The sequence below is a fragment of the Colletotrichum destructivum genome, chromosome 1, assembly GCF_034447905.1.
Source record: "Colletotrichum destructivum chromosome 1, complete sequence".
NCBI lineage: Eukaryota > Fungi > Ascomycota > Sordariomycetes > Glomerellales > Glomerellaceae > Colletotrichum > Colletotrichum destructivum.
Window position 1 is genome coordinate 1,680,741 of NC_085896.1, and position 12,969 is coordinate 1,693,709.

General features: G+C 55.3%; 5 protein-coding genes across 5 annotated transcripts; 4 read left to right on the forward strand and 1 right to left on the reverse strand.

Moving 5' to 3' along the window:
- The first annotated feature begins 181 nt into the window (after positions 1 to 181).
- CDEST_00523 (Putative U3 snoRNP protein/Ribosome production factor 1) lies at positions 182 to 1,663 on the forward strand. The gene has a single exon (XM_062916682.1). It carries the CDS (start codon positions 384 to 386, stop codon positions 1,647 to 1,649), a length of 1,266 nt encoding a protein of 421 aa, XP_062772733.1. The 5' UTR covers positions 182 to 383; the 3' UTR covers positions 1,650 to 1,663.
- A 1-nt stretch (position 1,664) lies between these two features.
- On the reverse strand, positions 1,665 to 4,068 carry CDEST_00524 (uncharacterized protein). The gene is made up of 4 exons (XM_062916683.1): positions 3,218 to 4,068; positions 2,514 to 3,143; positions 2,269 to 2,459; positions 1,665 to 2,213 (listed from the first exon to the last, which is right to left on the reverse strand). The coding sequence occupies exons 1-4, from the start codon at positions 3,476 to 3,478 to the stop codon at positions 2,168 to 2,170; spliced, it is 1,128 nt and encodes a 375-aa protein (XP_062772734.1). The 5' UTR covers positions 3,479 to 4,068; the 3' UTR covers positions 1,665 to 2,167.
- A 1,929-nt stretch (positions 4,069 to 5,997) lies between these two features.
- CDEST_00525 (uncharacterized protein) lies at positions 5,998 to 6,225 on the forward strand (the record flags this gene model as incomplete). The annotated part of the gene is made up of 1 exon (XM_062916684.1): positions 5,998 to 6,225. One exon carries the CDS (start codon positions 5,998 to 6,000, stop codon positions 6,223 to 6,225), a length of 228 nt encoding a protein of 75 aa, XP_062772735.1.
- Positions 6,226 to 8,637: 2,412 nt separating this feature from the next.
- CDEST_00526 (uncharacterized protein) lies at positions 8,638 to 8,902 on the forward strand. Its single transcript, XM_062916685.1, has one exon. It carries the CDS (start codon positions 8,676 to 8,678, stop codon positions 8,874 to 8,876), a length of 201 nt encoding a protein of 66 aa, XP_062772736.1. The 5' UTR covers positions 8,638 to 8,675; the 3' UTR covers positions 8,877 to 8,902.
- Position 8,903: 1 nt separating this feature from the next.
- Positions 8,904 to 11,019, forward strand: CDEST_00527 (Putative dTDP-glucose 4,6-dehydratase, NAD(P)-binding domain, NAD(P)-binding domain superfamily). Its single transcript, XM_062916686.1, has 5 exons — positions 8,904 to 8,981; positions 9,045 to 9,277; positions 9,352 to 9,487; positions 9,546 to 10,081; positions 10,129 to 11,019. The coding sequence occupies exons 2-5, from the start codon at positions 9,241 to 9,243 to the stop codon at positions 10,716 to 10,718; spliced, it is 1,299 nt and encodes a 432-aa protein (XP_062772737.1). The 5' UTR covers positions 8,904 to 8,981; positions 9,045 to 9,240; the 3' UTR covers positions 10,719 to 11,019.
- The last annotated feature ends 1,950 nt before the right edge of the window (positions 11,020 to 12,969 follow it).

Below are 12,969 nucleotides of genomic sequence, written 5' to 3' on the forward strand. Positions count from 1 at the left end.
GCCGGTAAGCCGACCACCAGCGCCCTCCGCCAGCTGCAAAAGACCCTGGTCCCCGCAACCCGAGCGCAGGGGCCCATCTTGATGCATCTGCTGCAGGGATTGGTCGATGCCCCGCCAAAATTTCTCCAAAGCTGATTTTCACCCAGACTTTTCGAACGACTGATCTCTTTTTTTTTTTTTTTTTACAGGCAAGAATATAGGACTGGGCACTTGCGAAGCGGCATTGGATCTTGCGACAATCACGCAACAACAACCACAATCATCTTTTGAGGCCCAACCACGAAATAATCGACACACTTTCCAATTGTACGACAGATATACCTGCCTATAGCAGCAACAACAAACACACTCGGCAGTTAGTTGAGCGAAAAGCATTTTCAAACATGGGCTTCTCTAAGCCCGGCAAGTCCATGGGGGCTTCGCTCACCAACAAAACGTCCAACAAGCTCAAGCGCAAGGAGCTCTATGTGCTGCAAAAGAAGGAGAAGGACAAGGCCCAGCGCGAGCTACGGTTCCGCCGGAAAAAGGAGGAGGACAAGGACCCCGAGCTGCGCGCCGCCCGCCTCGCCAAGAACAAACCCAAGACGCTCGACAGCAAGCGCGTGTGGGACGACGTCGACGACGACTCGCTTGGCAACGTCGTCGACGTCGAAAAGCTCAAGAGGAGGAGGATAGAGGAGGAGGAGAACGCGGCGCTGGACAAGGAGCTCGACGACGAGGACGACCTGGACTCCGGCTCCGACAACGACAGCATGCTCGCGTCCGACGAGGACGAGGAGGAAGCCGAAGCCAAGAAGGCCGAGAGGGAGAGACGGCGCGAGGAGAAACGTCGCGCACGGCGCGACAGCTCGGCGGCGCCGTCGACAACGAGCACAAACCTCGACCTCACGCCGTCCTCGCTCGCCCTCAAGTTCCCCTCTCTCTTCACCGAGGACGCGCCCCCGCCGCCCAAGATCCTCATCACCACCTCGCTCAACTCGACGCTGCACTACGAGGCCAACATCTTCCGTACCATCTTCCCCAACTCCACCTACGTGCCGCGCTCCGCCCACCGCTACGGCCACAAGTACTCCCTCCGCGAGATCTCAAAGTTCGCCTCCAACCGCGATTACACCGCCGTCGTCCTGCTTAAGGAGGACCAGAAGAAGCTGACGGGCATGTCCATCGTGCATCTGCCCACGGGCCCGACCTTCACCTTTTCCATCACTAACTTCATGGAGGGCAAGAAGTTGCCCGGCCACGGCAACCCGACGAACCACTACCCGGAGTTGCTCCTCAACAACTTCAAGACGCCGCTGGGCCTCCTGACGGCTGCCCTCTTCCAGCGCCTGTTCCCGCCCCAGCCTGAGCTCGAAGGCCGTCAGGTGCTGACGGTGCACAATCAGCGCGACTACCTCTTTTTCCGGCGCCACCGTTACGTCTTCCGCGAGAAGCGCGAGACAGAGAAGAACATTACCACGGCCGAGGGCGCTGAGATGAAAGGCGTTGAAGGCATCCGCGTCGGCCTGCAGGAGGTCGGCCCGCGTTTTACCGCCAAGCTGAGGAGGGTCGACAAGGGCATTGGCAGGGCTGGCAGCGAGGGCGACGACTCGCAGCCGTGGGAGTGGAAGGCCAAGATGGAGAAGGATCGCAAGAGGTTCAATCTGTAAAGGAACCAGCCCGCTGTGGGGAGAGGCAGAGACAAACATGTGTGTTTGGCCGATCAGCTGGTTCATCCGGTGATAATATGGTGCCAGGCTATGTGCCAGGTTGTGTGCCAGATTCAATGATGCATTGTGTTAATGGTCAGGGACCACACCGTACGGCGTTATTTGTTTTGGGTGGTGGCTTAGTAGACCGGACCAGGCGTGGCCGAGTGGGGTACAAAGTCACCCAGAAGGGGAAGAAAAAAAAAAATAGTAGATACAACAGGGCATTAAAGAAAGAAATTTGATCTTATTTCACTCTCGCTACAATGGCAAAAGCTTTGTGGTTCTCCGGACGCCTAGCCATGACAAAAAAAATGAGGTATCATCAATGTAGACCCTTTCTAACCCCGACGTTCTCAGTCTACTCAACGCCATTGTGATCTGTTTGGCCCCTGCCCTGAGCCCTCTAAAAGAGAACCTGTTCCTGAAATGCCATAAAAGCTGAGTTTGAACATATTCTGTCTGACCTGCTGCTTGCCTTACTTGGACTGTTTCCGTTGATGCTGGAGCATGACAACTGAGTATCTGTGTTGAGGTTAGTCGCGGATTGATGGACAGCTTTGTGGTTCTTTGGAATTACCCAATGATGCCGCCAATGGCAATAAAGACACCGAGGATCGACTTGTCGCCGATGGCTCTTCCTGAGACCATCCAACCAAGCGCGACAATGGTGCATGTCTTGAGATGGCCGACCACAGTACTGGACACTGGTCCGGTCTGGGCAATGATGAAGAATTGGGAGATGTTGATCAGCGAGGCAAACACACCGGACTGCACTTCATGTTAGCTATAGAGCGATTGAAGCTAAGGCTGAACAGAACCAACCATGCCAATCATGATCCAGCGGTTGCCAGGAACGTGAACCCAATCGGGAAAAGTGTCGACAAAAGGGATGACGTAGAGCAGCATGAACGAGGCAATAGGCGCCTGGTTGTACAAAAGCTGCATGCTGGACATCTGGAGCTTGCGGTGATAGCTAGCGATCCAGACAGTGTAGAGAGAAGAGGCGAAAATACCACTAAAGGCAAAGAATACCCCCAGAGTCGAGGTGGTCTTGATGCTGTCGTCCTTGGTGGGCAGCGAGTCGTAGTAAGAAACCATACCGACGCCGAAGCAGGCTGGGATGAGAGTCATTACGGCGTTCCGAGGCAGAGTTGCCTTGTATAGGACGAAGTTCATCAGGGCGACGGTTGGCGTCAGTAGGATACGCGCAATCTGGTAGAATGTGACCGAAGAGAACGCCAGTGACAGGTTCGGCAGGATGACATTGAGGCACATGGCGACGGACAGTGGCAGCAGGTCTTTGATGGCGGCGCGGCGCGGAATGAAGTAGGCAAAGGTGGGCAGCGAGAGGACATGTAGCGTCAGAAACGTCACGAGGAAATGGAAGCTCGCAAACGTGAGCTGGCAGAGCTTCCACTGCGGGTCGGAGAAGATGGCCTTGTTCGTGAAGACCTAAGGAAACCAATGTCAGCGTGTGTTCTCTCTAGATGCCACACAAATACTCCGGCCAGGAACACAAAACTCACGATTCCGATGGTTGCAAGTGTGTTAACGGTCATCCATACAACAGCCGAAGTGAGACGGGCCTTCTCGGGCTCCACCTTCCCATTCGCATTCGTGGCAGGCAAGAGCTTTTCGTCCTCGGCAGCTAGCTCCTCTTCGTCTCGCGACTTGAGATTCTGCAAGTTATCCTCCATCGGGTCCAACTTGGTCAGCTCGTGCAAAGTCGCAGCGTCGGTAGAAGACGAGGCAAAAGAGCCCGCCCGTTCGTCTCGGTAGTCAGTCATGGCGTGCTGTGTATGTATGAGGCAAACGGTGGTGTTGAAGCAACTCTCGGAGAGCACTTCAAAGTTGGCGCGGTACCTGTGGAGGACAAGTCGAGGGGATGTGTGCGTGAACAAGACGGCGACTGAGGCGCAACGAGGGGTAATTCGCAGCGTGAGATGTGCTGATGGGTGAGCAGCGGAAGGACTTTGGGTCCTATTTCAGAAAAGCATGAGCTACTTGATTGAAAGCGCCACCAAGGGAGTCGGGGGTTCGGGTCGTCTGGAATGCTTCGAAGGGAGGCACGCCGTCTTGTCAGATTCCAGCGGGCAACAAGCGGAATTGAAGGGGAGAGAATTATTGACAAATGGTGCAAATATGATTTTGGTTCGTTATTTGAAGTGGGAAGGGCCCGAGGCGGCGTTCCAGAGGTGCTTCTTCAAGTTTGGGCCGGCTTGGATTGGGAAGGAAAGTCTCGGGCACGCGGTGGGAGAAGGTACGAAGTCAAGCAATAAGTCGCGCCTGCTATGGGTGTGCTACACTAAGGCTAAGGCAGTGACCAACAACATTTGCGCCGGGCTGAAAGCGGCAGGGGTCAGGGATAGGAAGGGATGAAGATGGAGGGAGGACGAGACGCAAGGAAGGACGGAAGGAAGGGGGCCAGGGGAAGTGAATGTACACTTCCTCCTTTGGTACCTCGAGACTAGGTAGGGAAGGTGCGGGTGTGCGGGTGCGGGGACGACTGAAGAGCGAGCGAGCGAGCTTGCACTCGATGCTCTCTTCCACTTTAGATGTCGAAATCGACAGCGACCACGATCTTGACTTGGACGGCAAATTGAACTTACTTCTTTGCACAGCACGTCGAAATGGTTGATAGGTCAGGCCACATATGGGAGGCGGCCGCATGCGAGCCCAAGCACACCCGCGACAACCAAGAAATCAGTCCAAGCATTGGCGTCTTCTCTCTCTTCCTCTTCCTCTCTCTCGCGTTGCCTGTGACAAGGCGTCCAACCCAATCCGATTCCCATATCAAGAGCCATCCCGTCTGCTTGCAGTCCACCTACACAGCAGTCAAAGAGGCCAGACCAGACCAGGCTCTGCCCTGTCCTGCCCGGCGCCTCTCCTTGTCTCTGCTGGGACGGACGATGGGTATCTGTAGGTCATCACTGGCCGAGTAAGTACCGATTTGTTTCCCTGGATTCGGTGTTGTAGAATGCAGGAAGCACCAGTTCGCCAAACGCCTTCAACTTAGGGGGACCACACTCCAACTACCTGTATGCTTCTACTACAATCACAAAAGCCCATTTCAGGATCGAGATGCGTCGGCCGCCCGTTTCTTCTTTTCTCTTTCGTCTACTTTTGCCTCCCGTGCCTCCCTCTGCCCGCACATGTTTCTGGTTGTGGCGTCCCCTTCCTCGAACAGACACGCACGCCAGTGCTGGGGGATGCTAGCGCCAAGCCACTAACACTTCGTAAGCTTCAGCCCCGCCCGAGATTCAATTAGACCCGCGACTCGAGACAAGATTCTCCCAGTCTCCATCCCAGTCCACCACGACGGAAAGCCCCGGTCCGTCATGTCCGTATGCAGCGACACGGCGTTGGGAACATGAACATGGTCCCAGCCGTCGCTCGGTACTCTCGTCTGTTGTGACTCGTCTTCAAGGCTTTTGGAATAGCGACAAGAGAACATGACGGACACCACGACCGACCCACCACCACTCGGGGCGGGGGCTAGGTTTGTCACACTGGGTAGGTAGTCACTCATTGGTTGCCGAACGGCTTGCACCACGTCGACGAACGCAGCCTCATTGATCGTCAACCACATCGACCGGCCATCCTTCATGCGCAGCGGGCAGTCCGAAGGGGCGCCCAACCTTCTCCTACAACCGCCCCAACTTTGTCTAATGATATCCTCCCTTGTTCTCGCAGTCATCCCAGCATGAACCTTCTGTGATCCGATGCAATTTGTCCACACGTCACCCTGTGGACCGTGGCCGATGGCCTTGACACAGAGAGGGTTTCGAAGCAGCGTCCGCCCTGGCTTGTACGCCTGCTGGCTCGGTTCCCTCGGGCTGGACGTTCCCAGCAACTTTGACAACTGTCCTGTCGTCCAGCGACCGACGAGTCTACATCGCATGGCAGCCCCCTCGGAATTGGGGTTTGACAGATAACTCTGGGCGCTCGTTATACTTAGAAGGTTTGCTTCCTGAGACATCAGAGTCTGCATTAACATTGTTCGAACAAACACCAAGCAGTCGTGGTCCGGCCTTAGTCCTTGCTGCTACAATGTTTCCCTGTCTTTCAGTCCGAAAGGGGACGAAGACTGTCTTGGCCGCTGTCACACCTCATTACGGCAATGCTGCTTCAGTGCGGCAGTGCCTGCTAGGTACACACAGCCTGTGGTAGGCTTGCGACGGCAACGTCTTCCGTCCGTTTGTCTCTTTTTGCTCCACCGTTCGGCGCAAAGTCTACCACGGCCAATTGTTGACGAGACTCTTGAGTGTCTAGGTTCTGGGCGGTTGAAACGTGTGAACCATAAGTCATGTGTCGCGACTGGGCAGCACAGGTAGTAGGTGGAACACACGTACATGTACGGATATGTACTATGCAGCACGAAAGTGCCAGACATCCGTCTCTCGAGTCTACGTTGTACATCGTAGAGACACCGTCCACGATCCTGATCCATGATCGTCAATGCCCTTGCGCTAATCTCAATCAAAGACGCAAGCATGCAAGCCCGTCCGGCCTGCAGAACGTTATTAGCTCTTGATGTCGAATGCACCGACAGAGACCATCGGTCTCCGTTTGCTGGCAATCAATCGTCAGATCATCCAGTGCAACATGCCTCGCAGCTCGGGCTGAATATACCAGTAACCGCGTATAGGTTCTCATCCATGCAACGATTCTTCTATGGGCGTTCCAGCATTTCCTGCATCACGAGGCTGTGGTGCATCGGCCAATCTGAGAGATATCGAGGGGAGGGCGGAGGGCTAGAAAGACGAGCACCACTTTCTCGCGTCGAGAACCCTTGCATGAGCCGTGGTAAGCCACAGGAGACGCGCGCCCGATGTCCCCAGCTCTCCCCCGGCGCCCACTCGCGCCGGAGCAGGTCAAGCCCATGCCTATCGCGGCTCCACATTGAGAGCGCCGGGCAAGTGGGATGTCGGTCCAACACGCTCCGCTGCCGCCATCGTCGTAAGCCAATGGAGCATCATGGGCCGGAGACACGTTCGTAAGTGTGTCCGTGACCGGCGGGCAGAGCTTCATATCGAATGTTGACACTGTCCATGGCAGCGTCTGTGGCGCCCGTCGTGAGCCGTTCACGACCAAGTCCTTTCGTCTTGTGTTGACCTGCAGGTTAGCTCTATTACCCATAAAATTGGCGACCGGGGACAGGCAAGTGCATCTGGCTTGGCGAAGAGTGGGAGAAACGTACAGGCCATGTTCGCACAGAGACTTCAAAAAAGGACCCAGTATTGCTCTAAGCTGGGCATTGGCACAAGAGGCATTCCGGGAATGTTTTGGCCCTAATTATCTTTTCGTTTGATCCATGTACCCTCCCTGGGGAAGGTGTAGTCAGCGACATCGCGAGGCAAGGGGACGAGAGGTAACGCAAACACTGGCTGGTCACGACTCGATCCCTTCAAACGCAAAAGCAAGTGGCGGCCTGCCTAAAGGCATTGGCTGCAGGCGACATTCCATGGCTGAGGCAGGCTGAGACCAGAATATCAGTTCAATCAGAGAAGAGAATTAGATGGCCACTAGCAACGGTCTACCAGAACCCAGAGTCGACGCCTCGTGGTCGGCTGCGCCGCCACGACACCCGTCGAAAGCGTGTCTTGAACGTACGCAGTCGCTCTCCCTAGCTCCCATTAGCTTGCGTGGAAGAACGGGTCCCATTCCGCCGGGAGGTCTCGGTTAGATTGGGGTTGCATCTGTCAAGTTGCTGCACGGTATCTCAACATTGAGCGGCTCCGTACGGCACGGATGGGGGAATTGGGATTGAACAGAAGGGGGACGCGAGTACCGAGGAGGTATCCACGGCCCTAAGAGTACGTAGCTCGGTAGTCGCAAGCCTAGGCAAATCGGTACGTACTGGCAACCTTGGTACATACCTAGATCGCGTCTACGCTGTAGATACCTAGGCGGACTGGTTGCTCCAAGAAACCATTGCGATAACAGATGTCAACGGTTCCTCAGATCGCCGACGGCACTGCATAGCGAATTCAATCGCAGTGACACATAGCCACTCTTTAGCTGCCCGATCATACAGGTCATTTTTGTCGTCAGATGAGGGGTTGCAACGCGCAAGAGACAGACAAACAGAGAATAGGGCGCCATGGGCTGTGCCTCATGCCGTGCCAGGCTGCCCTTGAATCGTCCTCAGGGTGGAGAGAAAAGCAACCAGATGTAAGGGCGGAAAAACCACGCGGTACATCAGAAACACAACAAGCGTCATGTTTCGAGATGTTGCTTTCTAGGCTAGGCCAGCCAAGGCCCTCTGGGTGTCCACCCCCACCATCCACCTTCCAGCGTGCGCCCCTCCCTCATGGTGACTGGAGATTGAGGAGAATGGAGTGACTTGTACTCTGCACTTTTGCACTTTCCCACCAGTCGCAGCAGCAGTCACCATCTCGCACTCATGCGCCGCCCGCCGCCCACCGCCCACCTCCCACCTCCCCTCCCACACGGGCTAGATCCATCACCATCCCCTTCCTCATTACCTGCACTCGATCCGGAGTCGACATTATAGCCGCACTTGATCGCAATCGCAAGAAAGTAGCCATCTCCGCAGCTGCCCTGCGACAGCGAGTACCTGGACCGCCTGTCTCGCTGTACATCTCCCAAGAACACTTGTGGCCAAAGTACCCATCACAACTCGCACCGGTAACTTCGTTCCATCCTTGACGCCTCGGCCTGTGCTGGTATCTCTCTGTTCCTGTACCTGTGTTCATACCTACACCTGGCCGCCGACGCCTTCCGTTCCCCGGTCGAGCTTACGCCAATCATCTCGACCCTTGCTGATCTCTCTGTTCGCCGACCGACTGGCCTTTACAGAGTGCCTCTTACAGTGTACACACACCATCTCATTGAACATACAGCCCGCGGCCGTTCCCGTATGCACCCTAACGAAGCTGTTTGAACTCTTGGTTGTCACTCCCACGGACTGGACTTCTTAAAGGTGGCGGGTATCCGGTCTCGGTCTCCTCGACCTTTTCCATGCCACACGGCTCATCTCGCGCTGCAGCACCTTGTGACAAGGACAGACCACGACCCAAGAAAGTCTCGCCAGACTCTTTGGAATCCTCACTCATACCTTTGGCCTCCCTTTTTCATCGTCGCCTCCTAGTTTGTGCAAGCCGACGTTCTTCGCAAAGGTCTTCTTGGCTCGAACGCAACGCCTTCGCGGTCGTAGCGTAGACCTCCCTTGCCTCGGTGCGACTCGGGGTGGTGTGAGTGAGACACGTTGGGCACAGATCGCCAATAGCATCGATTTAGACGTGATAGGGATATCCCATATCTGAGGTAAGATTAATTGCCCGATATGAGCCTGGCGTGTGGGCATCCAGCTCAAAATTCACTTTTTAGGGCCACCTTCTCTCCCTTGAAAGGGCAGCTCGTCTTCCCTACTTGTACTTCAACCTCGCCCGAGCCTGACTCGTTATCGCCCACGAACTTTAAACTCCTCAAGAGCTCCTCCTCCCACCTCCCGCTTCTTTGTCTCCTCCGACACTCTTCCGCGCAATCAAACAATTCAAGAGACGAGTCTCAACCAACTGTTAAAATGACTCAACTCAACGGCCAAAACCGGGCTCCGAACAGTACGTCCAACCTAGTTGATGTCGCCGCGCGTGGCGGCATCGAACGAAGCACCGCATCGCTGACCCTCCACCAGCCTACAGCAATGGACACGGCAAGTTTTTCCAGGACTTTGGTGTGTGGAAAGAGGCTCCTCTGCTTAAGGGCACTACGAAGTTTGAGCCTCTGCCCGACGTCAAGAATATCATGATTACCGGCGGCGCCGGCTTCATGTAAGTCGGAGTCTTGGCGAGGGAATCGTTCCGGTCGGATACTAACAGGCTCCCGAAGCGCATGCTGGCTGGTCCGCCACCTTACTCTTACTTACCCTGACCACTACAACATATACTCTTTCGACAAACTTGACTACTGCTCGTCCTTGAACAACACCCGTGTCCTCAACGAGAAGTCGAACTTCACCTTTGTCCACGGCGACATCACCAACCCCACAGAAGTTGTCAACTGCCTGAAGCGGTACAACATCGACACCATCTTCCACTTTGCTGCCCAATCGCACGTCGATCTGAGCTTCGGCAACTCGTACGGATTTACACACACCAACGTCTACGGCACTCACGTGCTGCTCGAGAGCGCCAAGAGCGTCAACATCAAGCGCTTCATCCATATCTCCACTGACGAGGTTTACGGTGAGGTCAACGACGACGATGACGACCTCCTTGAGACTAGCATCCTTGCCCCCACCAATCCCTATGCGGCCAGCAAGGCGGCGGCTGAGATGCTTGTCCAGTCTTACCAGAAGAGCTTCAAGCTCCCCGTCATCATTGTGCGCAGTAATAACGTGTACGGCCCGCACCAGTTCCCCGAGAGTAGGTTATCTGCACCCAACCCAGCCGATCCCTGCTGATATGGACAGAAATCATTCCCAAGTTCACCTGCTTGCTGAACAGAGGCCAGCCTGTTGTCCTGCATGGCGACGGAAGTCCCACCCGGCGCTATTTGTTCGCAGGTGATGCGGCCGACGCCTTCGACACCATCTTGCATAAGGGCCAGATGGGCCAGATTTACAACGTCGGATCCTACGACGAAATCTCCAACATCGACCTCTGTAGCCATCTTCTCAAGCAGATGAACATTCCCTTCTCCACGACGGACGAGTTCAAGAAGTGGGTCAAGTACACCCACGATCGGCCGTTCAACGACCACCGTTATGCCGTCGATGGCACCAAGCTCCGTCAGCTCGGATGGGACCAGAAGACGAGCTTCGCCGACGGTTTGCGCATCACGGTCGAGTGGTACCGTCAGTTCGGCGAGGAATGGTGGGGCGACATCACGTCGGTTCTCACGCCTTTCCCTGTCGTGCAGGGTCTGGACGTATCTGCGGACCAGGAGCCCATTGCTGACTCCCCTCCCACCCCGGAGTCGAAAAAGAGGAAGGTGATTGAAGGTGCCAATGGTTCCAACAGCACCACTAACGGCACCAACGGCCTTGCCGTCAGAGCATAGGAGGTGTCCTTCTTTGGTGACGGACGATGGAAGCGCATAGGGATGTTGGCAGGCGACGAAAGACGACGTAATTATCAAGAATGTCACGCCTGGGATTTGGTTCACAAGAGTTGCCATTTGCAGGACATTTCTGGCGCTCGGCAGGGGCGCACGGCACAGTATGGGTGTTAATCATAGAGGAACATGTCATTGGGAATGAGAATGAATTCAAACGTCACTTGGTTTTCAAGACACCAAAGTGAGATGGATGTAGGCGCAAACTTGTTCCTGTTCTCGAAGACACAGACGGCGGATATTCACAGATGTAATGAACCGCCTCTCTTATGATGTTAGACGATGGGCCACGATGATCATCACGCACGTTGGGAAAAGGCAAGGTTGACCCAACGGCCTGCGACACAATGGCAACACTAACACCTGATTAGCGTGCAGACGCGGATCTGGCTGCCTGTATGCGAACCGACACTGTGGTTGGGACCAGACCAGGGGGCGGTGGGAGAGGGTTGTGGATGTAAGCGAGGGAGGGTATGAAACGGGGTAGCATGCGGGTTCTCACGGTAGTTCGAACCTGGGGTCGATCTTGATCCTGTGTTGACGCCAGTAGTAGTAGGAGGTGAGATTGAGGAGATGTGTCCAAATGGAGCTGAGGAGAAAGAAAGGCCGTGCCGCCCGGAGACTTTACTCTTGGTTGACCGTGAGATATTACAGAGGCCGGCAGCGGCGGGCATATATGCATGTATTTTCCTTTTTTCTACATCCCCAGGTGGCTACGTACCTTGATATCTTAGTTGGTCGGCTGCCAAGGATTCTACCCACTCGTTTTATTTCCAGCATCTCGTATATATGGTTCGAAGCTCATGGGGTTTGCTTTTTCTCCGTCCTCCCCTTGAATTTCAAGACGATAAGATGGAGGCTCCGATTCGGCACACGCGGGCGGACGGCGAAATGCTTCCCAACGCAGCTTTTTCGCTTGTTTCGTTCTGGGTACCGCGCGGTCGGGTCTGCACATTGCGGATACCGACCGTCTCGAGAAGAAGCGGGATCGGAAGTAGGTCCGAAACGGCACGGATATCGGGTGTCCCCCTTTTTCTTTCCTGGCCGTACGTCTCCTCTACCATTATGGTCGTAGGCTCAAAAGATGAGTGCACATTATCACAGGCTTGCAACCAGCAGCAGCGGCATCTCATTGATCAATTTCCGTCCTCCCCTGTCAAGATCTTGTCAATAGTAGTCGAGGGATGTTGATGCCCAGGCGGGACGCTGTTGAAACCCAAGAGCCGGGGGGGTAATGATAAAGAAGACTCGGGACCAGTTTGTCTTGACGACAACGGCGGATGGTTCCTTCCCCATGCGCGCTTTTAGGTACACTGCCTAGACATAGACAGCCTGGCGGAGGAACTGGGGCGCCCACAATCGGACCCAGCGACCCTCGCGACGCGGACCAACCAGGGCGACGTAGCGGGGGCGGTTTTACGGGACGACGGACCCTTGGAGAGGGCTCTGAAGGGTTCCTAACAGTGGGCTATGGAGGAGGTAAGGTATTAGTCCCTGGTCCATGGGCTCGGCGCAGCGCACGCAGTGCCTGTGCGCCGCCGTTTGCCCATTCTACTGGAAACGGCCGTGCTGCGTACATCTGACAGGCGGTTGCTGAACTGGTGCATGGCGGAGCTCTAACGTCTGCAGTAGCTCTCGCTCCCCTGATGCTCTCTTGTGATGTTGGATCGAACCAGCACCGTTTCTCTTGACCTTTTCGGCCATGAGAAGCAAGCCGTCCAGGACGGCACAGTAGCTGCTGGGTGGTTATTGCAGCCTGGGGGGGGGGGGGTGATGACAGTGCGATGGCAGTGCCGCCATGAAGATTTAACAGCCAGCTGGGGGGTACTTTGCTCAGGCATCTTACCTAGGTACCTAGAGAGGCAGGTGGTCTTCCGTTCCGTCGGGCAAGAGTTGAGTGACAAGTGTACCGAACCGTACCTAAGTTGGCTTACAATTCCTCCGTGGTATTGCAGCTTGCAACCGCTTGCAGTCGGACTGGTAATATGGCGGCCATATCCCACCAGAGCCTAAGACATGAAAAAGAGAATATCATTAAAGAGCAGTGACGGGGAATAGACCCCTGGCATCCTGGACCGTTCGTTTGCCCTCCACCCCAGAGAGGCCGTCCCACTCCGTCCTGTAGCCTCTCCTCTCTCGCGTCGTTTCAATCCATCCGTTGCCAGCGCCCATCCCGGCACCTGTCAGGATTCCCGCA

Excerpts from the sequence above, each read along its gene's own strand:
- CDEST_00524 (XM_062916683.1), bottom strand. The coding sequence starts at position 3,478 with ATGACTGACTACCGAGACGAACGGGCGGGCTCTTTTGCCTCGTCTTCT. Across the intron at positions 2,460-2,513 it reads GCTGGATCATGATTGGCATG|TCCGGTGTGTTTGCCTCGCT; the intron begins GTTGGTTCTGTT and ends CATGAAGTGCAG. Across the intron at positions 2,214-2,268 it reads GCCATTGGCGGCATCATTGG|ATACTCAGTTGTCATGCTCC; the intron begins GTAATTCCAAAG and ends ACCTCAACACAG.
- CDEST_00527 (XM_062916686.1), top strand. The coding sequence starts at position 9,241 with ATGACTCAACTCAACGGCCAAAACCGGGCTCCGAACA. Across the intron at positions 9,278-9,351 it reads CCAAAACCGGGCTCCGAACA|CCTACAGCAATGGACACGGC; the intron begins GTACGTCCAACC and ends ACCCTCCACCAG. Across the intron at positions 9,488-9,545 it reads ACCGGCGGCGCCGGCTTCAT|CGCATGCTGGCTGGTCCGCC; the intron begins GTAAGTCGGAGT and ends AGGCTCCCGAAG.
- CDEST_00523 (XM_062916682.1), top strand. The coding sequence starts at position 384 with ATGGGCTTCTCTAAGCCCGGCAAGTCCATGGGGGCTTCGCTCACCAAC.
- CDEST_00526 (XM_062916685.1), top strand. The coding sequence starts at position 8,676 with ATGCCACACGGCTCATCTCGCGCTGCAGCACCTTGTGACAAGGACAGA.